At 49.9% G+C, this 18,533-nt stretch overlaps 2 protein-coding genes across 6 annotated transcripts in view; one reads left to right on the forward strand and one right to left on the reverse strand.

The window, feature by feature from the left end:
- The window catches only part of RNF123 (ring finger protein 123), a 36,347-nt gene that overhangs the window by 388 nt on the left and 17,426 nt on the right, over positions 1–18,533 (reverse strand). For all 5 annotated transcript variants that reach the window (XM_070575257.1, XM_070575255.1, XM_070575254.1 and 2 more), the window contains 13 exons: positions 18,213–18,320; positions 8,037–8,214; positions 7,138–7,212; positions 6,901–6,988; positions 6,720–6,807; positions 6,547–6,631; positions 5,070–5,209; positions 4,777–4,965; positions 4,613–4,688; positions 4,349–4,433; positions 499–641; positions 254–348; positions 39–124 (listed from right to left, as the gene is read on the reverse strand). In XM_070575257.1, the coding sequence (XP_070431358.1) occupies positions 39–124; positions 254–348; positions 499–641; positions 4,349–4,433; positions 4,613–4,688; positions 4,777–4,965; positions 5,070–5,209; positions 6,547–6,631; positions 6,720–6,807; positions 6,901–6,988; positions 7,138–7,212; positions 8,037–8,214; positions 18,213–18,320 (1,436 nt within the window). The remainder of the gene's footprint in view (positions 1–38; positions 125–253; positions 349–498; positions 642–4,348; positions 4,434–4,612; positions 4,689–4,776; positions 4,966–5,069; positions 5,210–6,546; positions 6,632–6,719; positions 6,808–6,900; positions 6,989–7,137; positions 7,213–8,036; positions 8,215–18,212; positions 18,321–18,533) is intronic.
- On the forward strand, positions 1,398–3,988 carry AMIGO3 (adhesion molecule with Ig like domain 3). The gene has a single exon (XM_008523988.2). It carries the CDS (start codon positions 1,398–1,400, stop codon positions 2,928–2,930), a length of 1,533 nt encoding a protein of 510 aa, XP_008522210.2. The 3' UTR covers positions 2,931–3,988.

Consider the following 18,533-nt stretch of genomic DNA (forward strand, 5'->3'; position numbering starts at 1 on the left):
TCCCCCCACAACCTCCTGTGGCCATGGGGCCCACTTACTTGCAGGACTTGTGGCCACAGGGCTGGAACACAGCAGAAATGGGGTGAGCGTAGCAGATGGGACAGAGGTCTTCTTCACTGGTGGGCTGCAGGGAGCAGAATGCAGGGTGGGCTGGGATTGGATGTCCAGACAAGTGGACATACACTATGCCTGTGTGGTGCGCACACAGTTGTGCTGAAGTGTATTTGGGTGGTGTGAACCTGGCCCCACTCACCAGGGAGGCAGCAGCTGCCTGGGCAGATGCAGAGGTCAGGTGTGCCAGCATCTGTTCCACTTGGGCCAGCTCCTCAACACTGATGTAATCTGTGTCTGGGGGGTGGTAGGAGGTGTCAGGCCAAATGTAGCCCTAGAGTCCAGTGCCTCTTGAGTGCTCCCAGCCTGGGAATTTGCTCTTCTTGGGACTCCTGACATGGCCCAGCCCCAAATCCCTCTTCCCTGACCCAGCCCTGCCCCACTCACAGCTCTGTAGCGAGAAGTGCTTCCGGTCAGGGGCAGGCAGGGCAGTACCAGGGGCAGAAGGCTCTGGCTGCCCCAAGAGATAGCATATAGAGCGGAGCTGGAAGCAAGGATCAGCCAGGAGCACTGATGTGGCTCTCTCTTTCCTAGGTGAGAGAGTGCAAGGTAGTCAGAAGGCTGGGGCCTGTCTGAAAGCTATTATTGGAGGGGTGGGGGTGGCATGCCAATCTAGCCCACTTGCATTATTGCCCCCTTCATCCCACCCCATCTCCCTGCTTCTTACCAACCTCCCCCCACCCCCAACAAGTCCTAAATCCCAGTAACGACCCACACCCGGAGTACCAGTTTAAGGGGGTTCAGAGGCGACACGAGAATATAAAGTCCACCTGCCTCCTAATAATATATTAACTTCAAAAAAACCAAAGAGCATCATTAGTACCTTAAAGGCGTACTTCTCAGGTTTCCCCTTCTCTTAGGGGAGATGTGCGCTACGGAAAGCCGCCGGGCAAGCGCAGGCCAAGGTATTGGGGCCGGACTCGCGCCCCCTCTGGCGGCCACGCGAGGCCCTTGATGGCCGGGGACGCGACTGCCCCGCCCCCTCCAACAGGAGCCAATGGGAGCCCAAGGCCCCGCCCTCTAAGCCCTCGCCTCGGGAGCGTATTTAGAAGCCAAGTGCCCAGGAAAGCTCTCGGAGAGAGCTGGGGAAGCCCGAGAAGGGAGTGGTGAGTGGAGCGCGGCTCTACTTCTCAACCGGGAACCGGGGAGAGAGTGCGGCCCCACATCTTGCCTTCTCGGCCGTCGGGCATTCAGCGCCACGCACGTCGAGCTAGAGCAGAAGTGGGTGAGTCCCGGAGCCGCGCCCGGCACAGAGCTGCCCTGTCCTACCCGTGGCAGTCGCCGCCATGGCCTGGCTGGTGGCGCTGGGCGCACTGCTGTGCATGCTGCGCGTCGGGTTTGGCACCCTGGACTCCGAGGGCTTCCTGATCCCGGCGCCTCATAACTGCCCCTACAAATGTGTGTGCGCTGCCGACCTTCTGAGCTGCGCAGGCCTTGGGCTGCAGGACGTGCCGGCCGCGTTACCTGCCGCTGCTGCAGACCTCGACCTGAGCCACAACGCACTCCAGCGCCTGCGCCCCGGCTGGTTGGCGCCCCTCTCCCGGCTGCGCGCCCTGCGCCTAGGTCACAACGAGCTGGATATGCTAGGTCGCGGAGTCTTCACCAATGCCAGCGGCCTGCGGCTGCTCGATTTATCTTCTAACGCGCTGAAGGCGCTTGGCCGCCACGACCTCGATGGACTGGGGGCGCTGGAGATGCTGTTTCTGTTCAATAACCGCCTGGCGCACTTCGACGAGCATGCCTTCCGTGGCCTGGGCGCGCTCAGCCGGCTCTACCTGGGCTGCAACGAACTCGCGTCCTTCTCTTTCGACCACCTGCACGGTCTGGGCGCAACCCACCTACGTACTCTGGATCTCTCCTCCAACCGCCTGGGACGCATTCCCATACCTGACCTGGCTGCACTGCCGGCCTTTCTCAAGAATGGCCTTTACTTGCACAACAACCCTTTGCCCTGCGACTGCCGCCTCTATCACCTGCTACAGCGTTGGCATCAGCGGGGACTGACTGCTGTGAGCGACTTCGCACATGAGTACATGTGCCTGGCCTTCAAGGTACCCACATCCCGCGTGCGCTTCTTTGAGCATAGCCGCATCTTTGAGAACTGCTCAGCTGCCCTGGCTTGGGGCCTAGAGCGGCCTGAAGAGCAGCTGCATGTGCAGGTGGGTCGGTCGCTGAGGCTACACTGCAACACCAGTGCCCCGGCCTTGCGCATTGCCTGGGTCTCACCACAGCATGAGCTGCTTGTGGCACCAGGATCCCGCAACGGGAGCATTGCAGTGTTGGCTGATGGCAGCTTGGCCATTGGCAACGTACAGCCATGGCATGAGGGTGTCTTTGTGTGCCTGGCTACCGGGCCCCGTCTGCATCACAACCAGACACATGAGTACAATGTGAGTGTGCACTTCCCACACCCTGAGCCTGAGGCTTTCAACACAGGCTTCACCACGCTGCTGGGCTGTGCCGTGGGCCTGGTGCTCGTGCTGCTCTACCTGTTTGCACCACCCTGCCCTGGCTGCCGCCACTGCTACCATCGCACCTGCTGCTGCTGCTGCCGCCGCTGGCCCAGAACACCCAGCCCACTCCAGGAACTGAGTGCACATTCCTCGGTACTCAGCACCACGCCACCTGATGCACCCAGCCGCAAGGCCAGCGTCCACAAGCATGTGGTCTTTCTGGAGCCAGGCAGGAGGAGCCTGAATGGTCGTGTGCAGCTGGCCATAGCTGAGGACTTTGATCTCTATAATCCCATGGGCCTGCGGTTCAAGACTGGGTCTGAGTCCGCTAGCTCCACAGGCTCTGAGGGTCTGGTGATGACCTAGGCTGCCCAGGGCCCCTACCCAGGCCATTGCCTGCCTGCTGCTTACCCTGCTCTCTGCTGCTGCCCAGAAAACTGCCAGATGCTGATGGGAAGCACTGGGCTTGGTCCCCCAGCCTCCTGTGTGAGCCTCAACCTAAACCACAGCAGCCCCACTCACCGATAGAGGGGTTGGGGTCCCCATCCTCTCTCCTGTTCCACCCCAGCAAAGAACCCAAAGGACCCAGGCCATAGAGGGCCTGCTTGTGCCTTCTTTCCTTGGGACCTCCTGGTGCCTAAATGTCCCATGAAGATTGGAACCAAGGCCCACCTGGAAGAGCCCTTGGATTAGAACCCCAGGTCCACCCTCAGGGGCTGAAGCAGCTATCAAGGAGTGGTGATGAAGAACTGAAGCATAAACACCTTTCCTTTTCCAGGGGGTAGGAAGAGAGTGGGCCCACAGGGTAAGAGGAAGAGAGGCCAGAAGAAGACCTAGCCCCTACCCCCAGGGTTGAAGGAGGAAACAAGCCCTCCCTCTGGTGAAATAGGACTCCCCATGCCCCAACATCCCACCTACTTCAAGCTTCACAACTCCAGGTAGAGTCTGGTGGGCAGGCATGAAGCAGCCAAGGCCCCTTAAGAGACCCTTGGAGCCTCACCAAGCCCTGGCCAGAGTGGCCTGCTCCCTCTGGCCAGGGGCATCATCCACAGGCCACTGTGAGGGCAAAGCCTCTCCCATGGGCTCACGAGACAGCAGTAAGGGGCACGATGGCCTGTGCCCACAGCTTTTCAGCAGTAAAAAGCCTGCTAAGCATGGCTGAGATGGGAGGGCCGAGCCGGAACTCACTGTCCCTTGAGGGTAGAAGCCTCTTAAGGGCTGGCACTGGTCTCAGTCTAATGGCTGAGGCAATGCCCTGGCTTCATATGTATCTCACCACTCCCACTGCAGGGAGGCAGGGAAGGGGGGTCTTGGAACCCCTCCTGTGTCTGGGCTGAGCCGGGGGCCACCACAAGTGTCCTGGATTCAGCTGTCATGGAGTTTCTTAATAAAGGTAGTACATGCTCATTGCTGGAGCCTTTGCAGATGCAGGTAGCAGTGTGTGTGCTCAGCTCTTGATCCAGCAGTGCTGTTCTGAGACATCACAGAATGGTACCCTGCCCTACCAAGGTCTTGTTCGCCTGTCTGAGGTGTAGCCACAAGCCAGTGGCTCTGACTGTGGGCCAGGGCACCCTGTTCTGCTGGGGTCCCTGATTCTCCTACTCAGAGCTGCTGCTGCCACCTATTTAGGCAGTTCATACCTCGCTGCCTTCCCTCTGCTTCAAAACCTGATACTGAGGTCCATTTCAGAGATAAGGAAACTGAGCTTCAGGGAGGCCCTACCCAGCTCCCTCCCCATCAGACACGCTCAGGTCCCACAGGGGCCCACAGTCCCTAACACTCACCCTGAGGCTGGGCCATGCACCAGGAGCTGCACCAGGATGCCTGTCACTGCCACTAGAATAGGGTAGTGGTCCACGCTCTCCAAGCCTAAGGGGAAGGGAGTAAGGGGATGAGCTACCCACGTGCTCCTGCTGCAAGGGCTCCAGACCTGCCTGGCTGACGCCATCCACCCCTCCCATTGTCCTCTCCACAGAAGGGAGAACTAAGGTTGGGGAGAACCAAGGCCTGTGCTGTAGCATGTTGGGTGCAGGCATCTAGGTCCTTACCAGGCAGCCGCAGGCTGACCACGCGGTCAAATAGGTTCCTCTCAGCCGTCACCCGATTCAGCACTTGGTTCAGCAGCTGTGAGGGCAGGAGCCCTTTGGTGGGTGGGTGGGCTCATGGTTGGGGCATCCCCAGGGTTCCACCCTCTTTGCCCAGATGAACACACCTGTGCCAGACGCTGCAGCAACATCTCAGAGGTAGGCCGGGCCCAGTCAAGGAATATCTCAGGCACCAGTGTGATGGTCATCTCCAAGACGCGCAGCAGGCTGACTGAGAGGTCAAAGCAGGTGGCACATACCTTGAGCTGCCGGCTGTCCACAAAATTCCGCTCCAGGCGTTCAGCAGCCTGTTGTATCTGAGCCACCAACAAGGCAGGTAGCAGTCAGTGGCCTGGCCACACTGCAGATCATGCCTTGTCCTCTGGAACACCTTGGCCCACAAGGTCCCACCATGACCCACCTCCTGGATCATGCCGATGAACTCAGAGAAGGCCCAGTTGAGCTGGTTGAGGACGCTGTTGAGGAAGCTGGGGGCCACGTCAGGACCCTGCCGCAGCAGGTCTGCCATGTGCTGCTGCAGCAGGGTGGAAGGGCACGGCTCTGCAGGGGCATGGGGAGGTGGCATCACTGGGGACTCCAGCCCACGGCCCCCACCTGTCTGCCTCTGTCCTCACTCATTGGGCCATTGGTATAAGGGAATGCTCAGGTCATGAAGCCAGGGTGACAGGGTACAGTACTCCCTGGAGATTAGAGCCTAATCTGTCCCCTCCTGCTGCTGGGCAACCCACAGGCTGCAGTTGTTTCCAGCCCCACACCATCCACCTTAAGCCTAGAGCAGCCCCCCAGCCCCAGCCTGACCCCCAGCAAGTTCTTAGTCACATGCCCTTCATGGAGGGATAGACCTAGACAGGGCCGCCTAGACCCCTCCTCACTCATATCAAGGCCAGCTTCCCCAAGAGCCTACTCTGAGCCCTGCTGTCCTCTAATGTCCTCTGCTGTCCTTGGCTTGGCCTTGGCATATGGCCGAGGTGGTGGTGGGTGCCAAGTCTCCGTTGACAGGCAGCAGTAACCAGAGCCTTCAGCTGCAGCTGGGCTGGGCATACCTCCCCTCACCCCGCCCCATGCAAATCAATAGTTCCCGCAGCAGCAGGATGTGTATCTGGCCCCACTGCTGCTCTCTATTTGCAGCTCAGTTTCACCCTGGAGGCAGGACCAAAACAACTGGCAAGGACTTGCCATGTAACTTTGCATAAGGCACTTGGCTTCTGGGGACCCCTTCAGGCCAAAACACTGCCCACAGGGCAGAAACACAACATGTGAGCCAAGGAGAGCCACCATGTGGGGTGGCAGGCAGATTCTGCAAGATGGACAGCCTAGGATCCTGGGCTGGGCCTAAGTGTAGGTACTCAGGCTCACAGGGCTTTGCTGGACAACGGTCCCAGGAGAGAGTGCAGCCTCTGCTCTCAACCAAATGCCCTTTCCTCCAGGAAGCCCTATGGACACCCTGTGGGGCCCTGGCCAACCCCCAGTCTATGCCCCAGCCTTGACTCAGGTATTAAAGGTGTGGCACCAGCAGATGGCAATGAAGGGGCAGAAAATGGGACAAGGCTGGAGGTAGGGAGCTGGCTCAGAGAGCAAGGGACAGGGTCTTTACTCTGCCTAATCTGCCAGCAGCCTGAGAAGATGCTGCCCCTTTTCACTGTGACCAATGCACCACATTCAGTCCCAAAGGGCACATGTTGGACTAGGGAGCAAGGGCAAGTAGTCCCAGAGTGTCCTTGGACTGGGAGGAAGCAGGGAAATGAGAACCCCAGAGGACATATAGGAAGTTTGGGGCCCAACAGGAGTCCTGGAGAGGGGCTGGAAGAAGTGGGAAAGTCTGAAAGAACCCAAGAGCAGTGGGCAAGAGCCATCAGCCTGTCCAACCTGATACTCACTCTGAAGGCTGGGCAAATTGGCGTCCTCAGGTTTGGTTTTCAGCAGGTGTGGCAGCCGTGTATAGCGGTACCCAAACCCACAGCCCTGAGAACGGGGTCGGTGGGAGGTCAGTAGGGCAGGGCAACCCTTCCCTCTAACCAGCCACAGCCACTTCCCCTCCAGCCAAGCTTACCCTCCAGAGCCGCACCAGGATCCAGTTGGTCTGGGCCCAGGGCCGCTGCTCATAGGGAGCCAGGAGGCTCCTCACCATGGCAATGCGCCTGTGAGGGCGAGGGGTGGTGGGAACAGGGTGAGGCTGGGCACTGTGCTGTGCAGGGCAGGGTGTGTGCCCCCTACCCTGGCCCTCCACTCACTGTTCCTCAGGGATCCGCTCCACAGCTCGCAGGGAGTGTGGGTAGCACACGTAGCTGGCCAGGGCCTGCATTAGTGAGTCACGGATGTCTGCTGGGACAGGCCATAGCTTAGCAGGTGCCTGGCATGAGCCCTGGCCCCCATGCCTCCCACCCAGCTGGCCAGCATGCTGTGCAGAAAATGGCCAGCCAGAGGTGCCATCCCATCCCCATCCCCGAGCCCTCTGTAGGTCACCATACCAGTGCCCACGATGCGTATGTCAGCAAAGTGTTTGGCAAGGATGGCGGCCAGGCGGGTCAGGGTCTCTTCATAGCCTGCAGGGTAGGTTTGTAGAAGCTGTTGGCTAGGAGTGGGGGCTCCAAAGCTGGATCCAAGGGCCAGTCTGGGCCCAAGCTGGCATCTGGGGACTTCGGACCCAGCATTCACTGACAGTTGGTGAGAGGCTAGGGCACAGACTCACTGTGGGGGTTGGATAGGTCCTAGGGGGAGGACAGGTCCTGGCAAGAGTCCTGACTGGGCTCAAACCCATCTCAGCACACACACTTGTTGGCTTATCAGTCAAAGCCCCTTGGGCACCCACAGTTCCACCTCTGAGGACAAAGTCTACACCTAGGCCTGGGGTGGGGCAGGAGGCAGGCCAGGGACCTGAACGTCTACAGCCTGATCCAGACAGAAACCACCAAGCCCCGGTTGGAATCAGTGGTCAGCAAGAAGCCCTGGCTCCTAGGTGGACCCCCAGCAGGGTCCCAGCCCTTGCTGTGATCTACGAAGACAAAACACTGCGCCTGCACGGGATGCCACACTCTGTGGCCAGTGCCAGCACGGCAGGGTGAGAGGCCAGCTGGCTCCTAGACCACAGTGGCACCAAGAAGGAGATGAAAACCAAGGCGGTTCCCCACCCCCGTACTTCATTTTGTTTGTTTCTCTCCCAGTACCAGGGAGGAGCTGTTGGCTCTGTGGCTATTGGTACCGGGGCAAGGCTTTTAGAAATGCTTGTTTGATACAGGGCAGAGCAGAGCAGGAGCTGCCTACTCTCCTCCCAACATGGATGTGTGCTGCTGGGCCAGGAAGGCTCAGAACAGGGCTCACACCAAAGGCATCCTTTTCTGTCCCCTCCCAGCTTAAATGGCCCTGTCACCTGGGAGCTCCTCCATGCTGTGCACAGGGCCAAAGTAATTCTTGAGAGCGCTGTAGCTATTGATGGCCACGCTCAGGTAGAATTCAGGCATGAAGGCAAAGAGAGAACCTGTGCGGTCACCATGCTCGATGGTCCGCAGGCAGACGCGCAGCAGCCAGTAGATGTCCAGCATCTTCTCCTGCGGAAGGCACACAGGGTGCTGCTGGGCTGCTCATGGGAAGGGTCACAAGGGGCAGGGCCCGATTTGGGGCCTAGGAATGGCCTCCCAGGAATAAGACATGAAAACTGAGAATTGGATTCCAGGAAGCAGGAGCAGTGGCTCAGGCAGGGGTGATCAAGCACTCAGCAGGCAAGAATGGCACACCCAGCCAGGAGAGGGCAACACCTCTCTGGTTTACATTTTTTAAAGGTACAAGACGTTTTGAGTGAGAGGGTGCCATGTGACCAGCAGTCTGTGTTGGAACACTGCCCAGTGCAGAAGGGGCTGCAGGGGCAAGTGGGGACAGGGCCGTGAGGAAGCTCCAGCCTTGTCTAGGTCCAAGACAGCAGACAAAGGGACTGGATGGCCAGGAATGGGAATGCACTGATGGGCTATGGGGGCAAGGGAATGGTTGCACCAAGAATGGGGCCCACATTTCTGGAGGGGAAGGAGCCTCCGCCAAGTCAGAAATACTGGAGGAGAAGCAGGCCTGGTGAAGCACAGAGGGGATGCTGCTTAGGATGTGTGGAGGATAAGGTACCTAGAGATGCCCCCAAAGCAGTGGTATTGAGGAGGCAGGTAGAAATCTGGTCTGGAGCTCAAAGGAGAAAGTAGTGGGAAGGCAGGAAGCAGCATGACTGTTGGTGGAACAGAGGCCACAGAGAGCAGACAAAACCTGCCAAGGGCCCTGTTCCCCACAGTATGGTTTTCAGATAGTCTGTCAGGATTCCACGAAGGGGCCCAGGAGGAGTCACTGACCAGAATGAGGCCCCAGGCCCCAGCCCAGACCCAGAGTACTCATATCTCTTGGAGTGGAGCTGGAGCATCTGGACTTTGCACCAGCTCTCTGATGTGCTCTCCAACCTGAGAACCCGAGGCGAAGATGTCAGACGGTGGGCCTGGGCCTGGCAGCACTTGTGGGCAGTGAGCCAGGTCTGCTGGGAGACTGTTGCCACAGAAGACCAGAGAAGACTGAGTCTGAGGAGGGGATGGCAATGACATTGATGCAGCCAAGAGGTCACTGTAATGGGGGTGGAGGTGTGTCCACAAAGGTGGTTGTGGGGAGCTTGACAGAGATCTTGCAGGACTATTTCAGAGAAGTGGAGGAGCCTGTGGTGGGCCAAGGGTGAAGTGGAGATGAGGAAGCTAAGACACAGAGAAGGAAGGAGATAGTGGTAGCTGTAAGCAGATATAGAGTCACGGAAAGGCATCATGGGCTTTTTCCTTTACTAATGGGAGAAACTGAATGAGAAGGAGGCAGGAGTGTGAGCACTGAAGATGCAGAAGAAAGAAGGCAGTTCAACAAAATAATGGCTATCTTATGAAAAGCCCACAACTAGCACCATACTTAATGTGAAAGACTGAAAGCTTTTGCTCTAAGCTCAGGAACAAGACAAGGATGCCAGCTTTTGCCACTTCTATTCAACATAGTACTAGAAGTCTTAGCCAGAGCAATTCTTAGCTAGGCAAAAAAAAAGAAGCAAAAGGTATCCAAATTGGAAAGGAGGGAGTAAAATGATTGCTGTTCACAGATGACCTAGTCTTATATATAGAAAACCCTAAAAATTCCACAAAAAAACTTTTAGAACTAATGAATGAATTCAGGAAATTCACGGGACACAGCATCAACACACAAAAATCAATTGTGTTTCTACATACTAGCAATGAATAATTCAAAAAGGAAATCAAGAAAATAATTCCATTTACATTAGCATCAAAAAGAACTAAATAGGTGTGAATTTAACCAAGGAGGAAAAAGACTTGTACATATACTGAAAACTACAAAATGTTGCCAAAAGAAATTTAAAAAGGCACAAATTAATGGAAAGACATGTCATGTTCACGGACTGGAAGACTTAACATTGTCAGGATGTCAGTACACCCAAAGCAAGCTATGGACTTAATGCAATTCCCATCAGAATCCAAATGGTGCTTTTTGCAAAAATAGAAAAATCGATCCTAAAATTCATAAGGAATCTCAAGGGACCCCAAACAGCCAAAACAACCTTGAAATAGAACAAAGTTGGAGATCTCATACTCTTGATTTAAAAACTTATTGCGAAGCTACAATAATCGAAACAGTGTGGTACTGGCATAAAGACAGAAATATAGATCAACGGAATAGAATTGAGAGCCCAGAAAAAAAACCTTGCATACATGGTCAAATGACTTTTGACAAGGATGCCAAGACCATTCAATGGGGAAAAGACAGTCTTTTCAACAAATGGTGCTGGGAAAACTGAATATCCACATGCAGAAGAATTAAATTGACCCTTACCTCACAACATATACAAAAATTAACTCAAAATGGATTGAAGATCCAAACTTAAGAGCTAAAACTATAAAACTCTTAGAAGAAAACAGGTGAAAAGTTTCATGACCTTGGATTTGATGACGATTTCTTGGAAATGACAAAAGCACAGGCAAGAAAAGAGAAAATAGATAAACTGGCCTACATCAAAATTAGAAACCGTGCATCAAAGGACACAATCAACAGAGTAAAAAGGCAACCCACAGAATGGGAGAAAATATTTATAAATCATAATCTGATAAGGGGTTAAGAGCTGGAATATATAAAGAACTCCTACGACAAACAAACAATCCAATTGGGCTTGGACTTGAAAATGGGCAAATAGACTTGAATAGACATTTCTCCAAAGAAGGTACACGAATGATCAATAAGCACATGAAAAGATGCTGGACATCACTAATCATCAGGGAAATGCAAATCAAAACCAAAATCAAGAATGAGATAGCAAGGGCCAGCTCAGTGGCGCAGTGGTTAAGTTCACACATTCTGCTTCAGTGGCCCAGGGTTCACCAGTTCAGATCCCGGGTGCAGACATGGCACCACTTGTCAAGCCATGCTGTGGCAGGCGTCCCACATATAAAGCAGAGGAAGATGGGCATGGATGTTAGCTCCGGGCCAGTCTTCCTCAGCAAAAAGAGGAGGATTGGCAGTAGTTAGCTCAGGGCTAATCTTCCTCAAAAAAACCACTAGTAAGGGCAGCAAGGCAGAAGAAAATAACCTACAAAGGAACGCCTATCAGGTTTTCAGTGGATTTCTCTGCAGAAACCTTACAGACCAGGAAAGACTGGAATGACATATTCAAATCTTTGAAGGACAAAAACTTTCAGCCAAGAATACTCTACCCAGCGAAAATATTCTTCAGATATGATAGAGAAATAAAAACTTTCCCAGATAAACAAAAGCTAAGGGAGTTCATAGCCACAAGATGCGCTCCCCCCCACCCCCCCCCCCCCCCCCCGCCAAGAAATCCTCAAGAAGGCCCTTATACCTGAAAAAAAAAAAAAAGGGAAACAGGGGTTACAAAGCACGGAGTAAGGAGAGAAATAGGTAGAAAAAATCAGAAAATTGTAGCTATACATCAGAACAGATTAGCAAATACTCAAGAACAGCACTAAAGATAAAGGGAAGGAAAACACCAAAAACAAAGATAAACTTCTCATTTTAATCACAAACTCACAACACAAGATGGAATAAGATGTGAGAAAAACAACTTAGGAAGGAAAGAGGAAAGGGACTGAATCAGTTTAGTCTAAGGAAATAAGAGGCCATCAGAAAATGGACTATCTTATCCACGAGAATTTGAATACAAACCTCATGGTAACCACTAAACAAAAAATCAGAACAGAGACACAAATAATAAATAAGGAGAAAACAAAGAAACACAACATAAAAAACTACATAACTTGGGGGCTGGCCCCGTGGCCGAGTGGTTAAGTTCGCGCGCTCCACTGCAGGCGGCCCAGTGTTTCGTTAGTTCGAATCCTGGGCGCGGACATGGCACTGCTCATCAGACCACGCTGAGGCAGCATCCCACATGCCACAACTAGAAGAACCCACAACGAAGAATACACAGCTATGTACCGGGGGGCTTTGGGGAGAAAAAGGAAAAAATAAAATCTTTAAAAAAAAAAAAAAAACTACATAACTCAATTGGTAGACCAAAATACATAGGACAAGAAACAAAAGAAATGCAGGAGAACCAGAAAACGAGTGATAAAATGGCAGCTGTAAGCCCTCATACACTGATAATCACCCTAAACGTAAATGGATTGAATTCTCCAGTAAAAAGACACATAGTGGCAAGATGGATTAAAGAACAAGACCCAGCAATATGCTGCCTCCAGGAAACACATCTCAGCTCCATGACAAACACAGGCTCAGACTGAAGGGATAGAAGATGATACTCCAAGCTAACGGCAAACAAAAGAAAGCAGGTGTTGCAACACTTATATCAGACAAAGTAAGCTTCAAGGTAAGACAGGTAAAGGGAGACAAAGAGGGGCAGTATACAATGATCAAAGGGATATTCCATCAAGAAGACATAACACTTATAAATATCTATGCACCCAACATAGGAGCACGAAGGTGCATAAAGCAACTATTAACAAACCTAAAAGAAGATATTAATAATAACACAATAATAGTAGGGGACCTCAACATGCCACTCATATCAATGGATAGATCATCCAGACAGAAAATCAACAAGGAAACAATGGAATTAAATGAAAAGCTAGACCAGTTGGACTTAATAGACATATATAGAACATTCCATCCCAAAACACCAGAATACGCATTCTTCTCAAGTGTACACGGAACACTCTCAAGGATAGACCATACGTTGGGAAACAAGGCAGGCCTCAATAAATTTAAGAAGACTGAAATAATAACAAGCATCTTCTCCAATCACAATGCTATGAAGCTAGAAATTAATTACAAGAAAAAAGCTGAGAAAGGGACAAAGATGTGGAGACTAAACAACATGCTATTGAACAACCAATGGATCATTGAAGAAATTAAAGAAGAAATCAAAAAATATCTGGAGACAAATGAAAATTAAAACATACCATACCGACTCATATGGGATGCAGCAAATTAAGAGGGAAATCCATCACAATACAGGCTCACCTTTACAAGCAAGAAAAATCTCAAATAAGCAATCTCAAACTACACCTAACTGAATTAGAAAAAGAAGAACAGACAAAGCCCATAGTCAGCAGAAGGAGAGAACTAATAAAAAATCAGAGCAGAAATAAATGCAACTGAAACAAAAAAGGCAGTAGAAGGGATCAATGAAACAAAGGGCTGGTTCTCTGAAAAGATAAACAAAATTGACAAACCCCTAGCCAGACTTACAAAGAAAAAAAAGAGACAAAGCTCAGATAAATAAAATTAGAAATGAAAGAGGAGAAATAACAAGAGATACCACAGAAATACAACAGATTATAAGAGAATACTACAAAAAGCTATAAACCAACAAAATGGACAATCTAGAGGAGACGGATAAATTCTTAGACTCTTACAATCTCCCAAAGCTGAATCAAGAAGAAATAGATAATCTGAATAGATCAATCACAAGTAAAGAGATTGAAACAGTAATCAAAAGCACATCCCCAAAAATAAAAGCCCAGGACCAGATGGCTTCCCTGGAGAATTCTACCAAACTTTCAGACAAGATTTAACACCTATCCTTCTCAAGCTATTCCAAAAAACAAGAGAAGATAGAACATTTCCTAACACATTCTACAAGGCCAACATCACTCTGATACCAAAGCCTGAAAAGGACAACACAAAAAAAGAAAACTACAGGCCAATATCGCTGATGAACATAGATGCAAAAATCCTCAACAAAATATTGGCAACCTGAATAATACAGCAACACATCAAAAAGATCATGCATCATGATCAAGTGGGATTTATACCAGGGACAGAGGGATGGTTCAACACCTGCAAATCAATCAATGTGATACACCACATTAACAAAATGAGGAATAAAAACCACATGATCATCTCAATAGATGCCAAGAAAGCATTTGACAAGATCCAACAGCCATTTATGATAAAAACTCTTAACAAAATGGAGACAGCAAAATGGGGAAATTACCTCAACATAGTAAAGGCCATATATGACAAGCCCACAGCCAACATCATATTCAATGGGGAAAAACTGAATGCCATCCTTCTGAGAACAGGAACAAGACAAGGATGCCCACTATCACCAACCTTATTCAACATAGTACTGGAGGTTTTGGCCAGAGCAATTAGGCCAGCAAAAGAAATAAAAGGAATCCAAATAGGGAGTGAAACTCTTGTTGTTTGCAGACGACATGATCTTATATATAGAAAACCGTAAAGAATTCATTGGAAAACTATTAAAAATAATTAACAACTAAAGTAAAGTTGCAGGGTACAAAATCAACTTACAAAAATCGGTTGCTTTTCTATACTCTAATATCGAACTTACAGAAAGAGAACTCAAGAATACAATTCCATTTACAATTGTAACAAAACGAATAAAGTATCTAGGAATAAATCTAACCAAGGAGGTAAGGGACTTATACAATTAAAACTCTAAGACATTACTCAAAGAAATAGATGATGACATAAAGAGATGGAAAGAGATTCCATGCACATGGATTGGAAGAATAAACATAGTTAAAATGTCCATACTACCCAAAGCAATCTACAGATTCAATGCAATCCCTCTCAGAATCCCAATGACATTCTTCACAGAAATAGAACAAAGAATCCTAAAATTCATATGGGGCAACCAAAGACCCTGAATTGCTAAAGGAATACTGAGAAAAAGGAACAAAGCTGGAGGCATCACAATCCCTGACTTCAAAATGTACTAGAAAGCTATAGTAATCAAAACAGCATGGTACTGGTACAAAAACAGGCACACAGATCAATGGAACAGAACTGAAAGCCCAGAAATGAAACTGCACATCTACGGACAGCTAATCTTCGACAAAGGTACCAAGAACATACAATGGAGAAAAGATATTCTCTTCAATAAATGGTGTTGGGAAAACTGGACAGCCACATGCAAAAGAATGAATCTAGACCATTATCTCACGCCATACACAAAAACAAACTCAAAATGGATCAAAGACTTGAAGATAAGTCCTGGAACCATAAAATTCCTGGAAGATTATATAGGTAGTACACTCTTTGACATCGAACTTAAAAGGATCTTTTCGAACGTCATGTCTTCTCAGACAAGGGAAACAAAAGGAGAAATAAACACGTGGTACTTCATCAGACTCAAGAGCTTCTGCAGGCAAAAGAAACTAGGATCAAAACAAAAAGACAACCCACCAAGTGGGAGAAAATATTTGAAAATCATATATCTGACAAGGGGTTAATCTCCATAATGTATAAGGAACTCACACAACTGAACAACAAAAAAATAAACAACCTGATCAAAAAATGGGCAGAGGAGATGAACAGACATTTCTCCAAAGAAGATATACAGATGGCCAATAAGCACATGAAAAGATGTTCAACATCACTAACCATCAGGGAAATGCAAATCAAAACTACACTAAGACACCACCTTACACCTGTTAAAATGGCTATAATCACTAAGACTAAAAATAACAAATGTTGGAGAGGGTGTGGAGAAAAGGGAACCCTTGTACACTGCTAGTGGGAAGGCAAATTGGTGTGGCCACTATGGAAAACAGTATGGAGATTCCTCAAAAAACTAAAAATAGAATTACCATATGACCCAGCTATCCCACTACTGGATATCTACCCAAACAACTTGAAATCAACAATCCAAAGCAACATATATACCCCTATGTTCATTACAGCCAAGACATGGAAACAATCCAAGCGCCCATCGACTGACGATTGGAGAAAGATGATGTGGGGGGCTGGCCTGGTGGCGCAGTGGTTAAGTGTGCACATTCTGCTTCGGCGGCCTGGGGTTCGCCAGTTCGGACCCTGAGTGCAGACATGGCACCACTTGACAAGCCATGCTGTGGCAGGCATCCCACATACAAAGTAGAGGAAGATGGGCACGGATGTTAGCTCAGGGCCGGTCTTCCTCAGCAAAAAAAGAGGAGGATTGGCAGATGTTAGCTCAGGGCTAATCTTACTCAAAAAAAAAAAAAAGATGATGTGGTGTATATATATATATATATATATATATATATATATACACACACACACACACACAATGGAATACTACTCAGCCAGAAAAAAAGACAAAATCATCCCATTTGCAACAGCATGGATGGACCTGGAGGGAATTATGCTAAGCAAAATAAGCCAGACTGAGAAAGACAAATGCCAGAAGATTTCACTCATATGTGGAATATAAACAAGTACTGGGACAAAGAAAACAGTTCAGTGGTTACCAGGGGAAGAGGGGTTGGGGATAGGCATAGGGGGTGAAGGGGAGCACTTAAGTGGTGACAGACAAGAAATAATGTACAAGTGAAATTTCACAATGATGTAAACTATTATGCACTCAATAAAAAATTTTTTTTAATTAAAAATAGAATTACCATTATGATCCAGCAATTGTGCTTCTGGGTACATATCCAAAAGAATTGAAAATAGGATCTTGAAGAATATTTGCTCACCATGTTCATAGCAGGATTGTTCACAATAGCCAAAAGGTGGGAAGCACCCCAAGTGTCCATCAATGGATGGACAGATAAACAAAATGTGGTATATACATACCATGGAGTATTAGCCTTAAAAAGGAAGGAAATCCTGATACATGCTACAACATGGATGAACTGTGAGGACATTACGCTAAGTCAAATAAGCCAGTGACAAAAAGAGTAATATTGTATGATTCCACTTCCATGAGGTTCCTGGACTGGTCAAATTCAGAGACAGAAAGTAGAATGGTGGTTGCCAGGGACTGAGGTGAGGGGGGAATGGGGAGTTAATGGGGGGTGTAAGTTTCAGTTTTGCCAGATGAAAAGAGTTCTGGAGATTGGTTGCACAACATTGTGAATATAGTTAACACTACTTGAACTGTACATTTAAAATGACTAAGATGGTAAGTTATATGAGTGTGTCTTTTACCACAATTTAAAAACCATGGTTAAGACGGTAAATTTTATGTTATGTATATTTTATCACAATTGAAAAAAAAGAAAGTACAGAGATGGGAGGGCAAGGTTCCTAAGAAGATGGTACGGGTGGGGGTGGCAAAATTGCCTAGGGAAGTGGACAGGCATGGAATCCCAGTGGTGGGAAGGAGAAGTTCCCTGCCAGCATTCATCTTTGTGGGGCTGGAGGCAGGTGGTCTGTGGCAAGAGAGAAAGGAGGTAAAAGGTAGAGGTGATTTGGGTTCGGGAAGCACCACGGGAAGAGCAAATAGAGATGGCAGGGTAGAATTGGGGACACCAAGGGATCACTCAGTTGTGGAAGAAGGGCATGCCCAAGAAGGAGGGGGAGATGCCCTAACATGGTCACCTGGGGAACATCCCAGGGCACTCACTAGATGGCAAGAGATGCCAGGACAGGCAGGGAAAGGAAAGAAGTCTAGAGGGTCCGGGGCCTGCAGGTCAAAGCCTGGTCACGGAGGGAGTGCACTATCTGTCCATCTTGTCCTCGAGGCTGACTGCCCTGGGAAGACAGAGACTCATCTTCCTGATTCACTACTGAGTGTCCCTAGTGTCAGGATGGCACCTGGCATACTCCAGGCTCTGGGCACACATTATTGAATGAATGAGTGAGTGAATGAGTGAGCAGGGAAGCCAGTGGCCTCATCCTCTGGAATGGGAGGGAGATGAGTCAGAGAGAAGCAGATGTGAAGAGTGAAGGTGAGGCTCAAGAGAGGCCACAGAGCCCCTGATGCCCTGGGAGAGAAGGAGAGGGTCAAGACACTGAGAAAAGGGGCAGGGGGGAGGGGGTGCAGGGACAGACAGATTCTGTTCCTCAAAAGGATATGAGCTGGAGGGGAACTGGGGGGGGGGGGGTCTAAAAATGACATCTACTCAAGTTCATGAGGCATGAGAGGTTCAGGGGATGTGGCATGGGGTGGGAGGGGGGAGGATGAGGGGCGGGGAGGTGGCAAGTGTGTGCCAGAGGCCCAGGAGGGCAGGGCGTATGGAGGTGCTGGCACAAACCTGCCCAATCTGTGACTAGTCAGTGAGCTTGGGGAGGGCAGCAGCCACTGGCCAAGGCCACATCTACTCACTTGGGAGTAGACTGTGGCATGGACCCAGGCAAGACGGCGACTCAGGTGGTCCAGCTTTTCCGAGAAAACCTTCTGGCTCTTGGTCAACTCTGCAAGGATGTCCTTCCTCTGGCACCAAGGGGAAAAGAGGACAATCAGGACATGGCCTCATGCCCAGACCCACCCTGTCTCCCCCCAGGCAGTCCAAGGAGGGGCCTCACTGCCACTGGGGGCCAGCAAAGGGTTGGGCAGACTCAGCTCCACTCTACAAAACCCTCTTCTCCCTCTGACCTGCTGGGATGTCAAGCCTCAGAACAGGGCCATAGTTGTCCCTTCAGAACG

The sequence above is a fragment of the Equus przewalskii genome, chromosome 15 (genome assembly GCF_037783145.1).
Source record: "Equus przewalskii isolate Varuska chromosome 15, EquPr2, whole genome shotgun sequence".
Lineage (NCBI taxonomy): Eukaryota > Metazoa > Chordata > Mammalia > Perissodactyla > Equidae > Equus > Equus przewalskii.